The sequence below is a fragment of the Sinocyclocheilus rhinocerous genome, unplaced genomic scaffold (assembly GCF_001515625.1).
Source record: "Sinocyclocheilus rhinocerous isolate Xijiao unplaced genomic scaffold, SAMN03320098_v1.1 scaffold2279, whole genome shotgun sequence".
Classification (NCBI taxonomy): Eukaryota; Metazoa; Chordata; class Actinopteri; order Cypriniformes; family Cyprinidae; genus Sinocyclocheilus; species Sinocyclocheilus rhinocerous.
Genome location: NW_015645063.1, coordinates 73,230 through 78,724, shown reverse-complemented (window position 1 = coordinate 78,724; position 5,495 = coordinate 73,230). Strand labels below are relative to the sequence as shown.

Sequence of the window (5,495 nt, the reverse complement as noted above, 5' to 3'; positions counted from 1 at the left end):
TAGGAGGGGATATGGTGCTGTTCAAGAGGGGGATTTGTTAAGAGCCCAACATATGGGAGGAACACAGGAAATGAGCTCTCCATCCTGCAGTTAAATCTGACCTTTTGGCTCATGATCAAATGCTCCTCCATCCGAATACCATAGAGTCTCTGTCCCGGGCACAGGCTGACGGAGAGAGGAGAGCGAGAGAGGGAGGGAGGGAAAGAAAAAAAGGGGCACTTCCCCAGCGTCTGTTTGTGAGTTGCAGGAATTACACAGTCACGCAGTAGGGAGAGAGAGAGTCCTAGACGCTCCTCCTGCTCCAGAATAACACGGCCCCTCTGACACAAACATGCACGCACTGACCAAAAAAAAAAAAAAAAGTGCCATTTCTAGCTCAGCAGACCACAGAAGCACTAAGGGACAACTTTGTCTGGGCATTGCAGCTCTTCTGGTTCTCTTATCACTTCCACTGTGGCTGTCATCTGAGCGAAGGAATCGGGAATAGAAGAAACTGTTCTGTTAATAGCTGGCCGGTGGACTGATCGGATGGATAGAGGAATGGACAACTGAGAAAAATGACTCAAACACATTCTGCAAAATCTTTTTCAGACATACAGCAAGGAGGACATCACCTCACAGTTCTTGTGATTTGCTTCAGAGCATGCAGTGTGAACTTTGTTTTGGGATGTTCTAACTAGGCTGCCAAGTGAACATTTCCCTTTGGCAGACCTCTCTCTCTAGTGTTTTCTTGCCTTGCCCTGCAGTCACCCACATACAAGTTCATCATACTAGTGCTGAGCTTCGGTTAAAGGAGCTTAATGTGGATTGCCCCGCGATGGAATGTAGTACGTCGGCTGTACAAGTTCAGGAGACTTTCCAACTGAGGAGACCTTCACAGTTTTGGAGCTGTCTCTCAATCTCGAACCCTGTTCTCCAGCAAAAGAGTCTCAGACGATTAGGCTGAACTTGTCTTTTTGTGGATTTTCTCTTAGAACTCAATATGCGTCGTTTTGACAAGCTCAAAAAATCATTTCCGTTTCTTGCTCATTTTCATGTGTACAGAGTAAGTCTGTTTTTCATTCTCTTGTGCAGCGCATGCTAGGTTTCAGTATGAGGAATAGAGCTGGGAATTTCAGGACTGACTCGTGCTTGAGTACATGTGTGTGCTGGTTCATGTCAGCATCTGTGTTGGTGTGAAACCGCACCATGCTTTTATACATGTGTCAGAGCTTGAGATATCATCAGACCATACCAGAGCCTGACCCTAACAATACATGAAACCTTCACAGTGCATAACTTGAGAGCATCATGTCTAACAATGTATTTCTCACACACTGTCAGAAGTCAGGTGTTTTTTGCATTTGTTTGCCATTTATATAGTATTACGTTGCATCCATTAATCCATTCTTGTTGACTTTAATTGCATTATCGTAATGTTGCCAGTTTTGTAGCTGATTTATTGTGCCTCATCATGGCAATTCATTTGTAATGTTCTTTCTTAAATTTGCTTGAAGGGTGTAACCACTCTTAGTCGTAAATCATGGACTCTGCCCAAGGGCCATGGCAATAGTTCCCTTGGGCTTAAAGTGTGCAGCCCTGTAACACCATATGCATTACTTCAAATTGCACAAGCTTCACTCGTTGCCACTAGCATTGCTCAGTATGCCTGCATTTTGGTAATACTTGTTAGCAGTACCATATTTTCCAAATAATAATACTGTAATGCATAGTACCAAATATTAAAATATATTATAGAGGGGTCTTGATTTGTTTGGAGTGCTTACAAATTCTAGTGAAACATACTGTATCAAGACCAAAAGCTGTTTCTTTTTAACATAAGGATTTATTGTAAAAGATGCATGCACACTATGCATGACCACATATCATCAGGATCAGGTGGATCAGACTCATCACATATCAAGATCACAATTGAGCCAGACATTTCATGGATGCTTTGCCACTGTGGTTGTGAGGACAGATTGCTTGCTTGAATTAGCAGTTGGATTTGTCAGACTGCAAGCCTTCATATCAAAGACAGAAAGTTGTAACTGATTTTAGTCTGTAGATTTTATTGACACATGTTCCTTGCTACAACCACACATTAACTCACTTCACACACAGGACAAGTGCTTTTCCTCCTCTATCATCAGTCTCTGAAGGCCTGGATTTCTCTTTCTCTCTTTCACACATTCCCCTTCCTCTTTTGCACAGGAGAGACGTTTCCTGTATGTTCAGAGGTATACTGTATCTAAACTTTGACTCCTAAGTTTGCAAGCCAGCAGGGTAGACCGGAACTGTTGAGACATATTTTGAACATGATGTTGGATCTGTTCCCAGTTTAAGTGTGAAAGGTTGCTGGGAAGTTCAGTGTGGGGGGAGGGATACGGTTGTTTGTAGATGTAAATGACTATTTTGTCAATATAAACTTTTATAAACTTATATAAACAATATAAAACAATATAATTATATACAAAATATATATGCAATTTTTCAGTGGCATTTGCTAATACATGCATCACTATTATTGGGCTGTATAGAATGAGTTTTATTTTTTCAAAATTCTAAAACTTTTTAACAGTTTAATGTCATTGAAATAATAAGGCCATACCGAATCAGGTTTTTCCCCAAATTATGTTGTCTGTTTTAATTTTTCTAGATTCTGTATTTTATGATTGAATACAAATCAGTTATGATCAATTATATCACCTCCACAGCTTATTCACTTTGATGCAGACTTTATATTTAAATAAATATAAAGAAATGCTTGAATACATTCATTCAAAATGTGCAGCAAGCTATGTTTTTATGACAGATTTAGCAATTTCTGCATCATGAAAATCATAGAGCCCTACTATTACTATTCTCATACTTGAAGTTAACAAAACAAAGAGAGATAGAATGTCAGAAATTTCAGTGCGTGACTATGTTTGGAAAGATATTGATGGTTAAATTAAAGTTAAAAAGGTCCTGACCCTTATGGCCCTTGACTTTTCATATGTCAAAAGAGGAAGCACTTTGGGCACAAAAGGCTGCTTGTGCTCTCTCTTTCTTTTCTGACACTTATTCAAGAAACCTGTCGACTTTGTAACCCTTTGTTTTACATGAATATCTCAGCAAGCTTCCGCCACTTTTACAATTCTGCAACAGAGACCAACAATTTAAAAAGGAGCTTTGACAGAACACTGTATATATATATTTTTGGTCTATTGGATGTGTGTTTCTTCCACAGTAATGTAATGCCTTTCGAATTATCTTAGTTTGAGCAAATGTTGATATATGATTATATGTAGTGGTCGACTGATATATTGGCTTTGGCTGATAATTGACTCTTTTTTTTTAATTATCGGCCGACAAGTGTTTTTGTTTGGCAGATGGATCACTCAAATCAGAAAGAATGTGAAGGTTATGATAACGGCAATGGACATGTGCGGGAAGTTGTAGTTCTCAAGGAATTTGTATTCACCAGAATATTTTCAGGTGAAAGCATGATTAAAACAGGTACAGCACTTACTCACATGCAGGGGCGTAGATTACACGATTTTTAATATCACGTAAATTCGTCCCCCGCACTTTTTCGGGCAAGTGTGTTCGCATAGAGGTTTTCAAGAGCCGGTGTGAATAAATATAGATTTAAATTCAAAGAGACAGTATAGTCTGTGCATGATCTGATGTTTTATTCGGACCCAGAATAAGGCGAGATTAACATTCACAGAGCACTAAACATTCCGTGCAGTGTATGTTTCATTCATGCCGGAGGGCGCTCTTGCGCAGAAAGTCTGAGGAATGAGGAAATTCCTAATATGGACAAAAGAGTCCAGCTATCGCTGTTATATAATTAAAAAAAAAAAATTTATTATAATTTTTTTTATATATAACATTTCTGTCCCCCTCACTTCTGAAATGATGGCTACGCCCCTGCTCACATGCAATCGCTCTCTCAATAATGCATTTAAACAAATTAAATCTTACAGTGCTACATCATCTGTATCTGATTTTGAATGAGCAGAAATCTGTAAATAATGCAGCGATCCGTAGATAAAATAACTGGCGAAAACATAGTTATTTTCATCCGTCACAAAATAAATTTGCAAAACGCAGCAATGATACCTTTTAATGCTGACAACCATGTAATAAGCTTGGCATGTGGTAGGAATATTGTTCGCACACTAGTGTTCCAATAAGCCACTTTTAAACTACTCTCCAAGTATCTTATTAATTTTTTATGTTAATGTGTGTTATGAAAATAAGTTCTGCGGTATTTCAAAACATACTAAAAAACTTCAGCCGTAAATTTCCTCAGGGAACGAAGGCGGAGCGGTGTTTCTTATATCAGTGAGCGCGGAGTGGAGTGGCGAGTGGGAAATGGTGAACCCGGAGTGGAGTGTTTATTGAATACTTGGAGCACGGAGGGGAAATTGTTCCACCTCCGCTCAACATACTCTGAAAATCACACAAAGAGTGCCGTTTTTTTTCCCTCCAAATATCACTAAGATTGCAAATGTGGTATTGATTTTATACAAGTTAAATAAACAAGAAGTTAATGTAAAGTAACTTAGGCCTATATTTTAGAGAACACCCATTTTTGCTATTTCACCAATGAAAGAGTTTCAAACAAAACCACAGAAGAACTGTTTTTGTTACTGAACGAATCAGCCATTTGAATGAATCAGGTGAATCAATATCTCACTTGCTGCCACCTACTGGCATTTTTAATTTTAAAGTTAAAGTATATTTTAAAGTAAAGTGTGTTTATAGTGTCTTACTATTTGAATTGACTTTGATTTAAAAGTAAGAATTCAACACAAAAGATAATGCATGCATTTAATTAGGTTAGGAAAAAATTGGCCTTAAAAAGTCACAAATGCCCATAATAGGGAAAAATTAAAAAAGTTAATTTCTGTTACTGTGGCAAAATAAACACCGCACAGAATATGAAGAATATCAAAAGTTTGGGGATTCAGCTGTCCATAGCAGTCCTAAACCTGTTATGCATGTGTTTTGTCTAGGGATGTGTGGGTCTAGTCGACTAGTCGACTAAACAGTACAGCTTCTACTAGTCGACACTGAAAACAATAGTCGATTACACGACAGAAAAACAAAACAAAACATATTTATCATTCAAATTACCATCATTTTTTGTTACCATCAAATTACCATTGTTACATTTAAAACATTTTAAATAACAAGTTAAAATAAAACATTTGAAAAATAATACATTATTTTTAAAAGTGTATCTGGGCGTAAACTACATTTTTACCTCAGACCTCGCATGAGTTTTCTTTGTGTCAGTTGTGGCGAGCTCAAAAGTGACCACGCGAAAGACAAGTAATGTGTGGGATTATTTAGAATTAGAAGGAAACGGAAAAGTTTTGTGTAAACTGTGTAATGTCAAATTGGCTTAACGTTACAATAACTCTACTGGAGCAATGCGTAATCATATTCAATACAGGCACGTAGGCGTTAGCTTAGAGGCTGGCCAAAGCCAGCAAATGTCAATCACGTCATTCACTACA

At 37.9% G+C, this 5,495-nt stretch overlaps 1 protein-coding gene across 1 annotated transcript in view; it reads left to right on the top strand.

Annotated features, from left to right (window-relative positions):
• The first annotated feature begins 217 nt into the window (after positions 1-217).
• The window catches only part of tnk2b (tyrosine kinase, non-receptor, 2b), a 41,383-nt gene continuing 36,105 nt past the window's right edge, over positions 218-5,495 (top strand). The window contains exon 1 of the mRNA XM_016508541.1: positions 218-1,045. Within this exon, the coding sequence (XP_016364027.1) occupies positions 983-1,045 (63 nt within the window). The 5' untranslated portion in view covers positions 218-982. The remainder of the gene's footprint in view (positions 1,046-5,495) is intronic.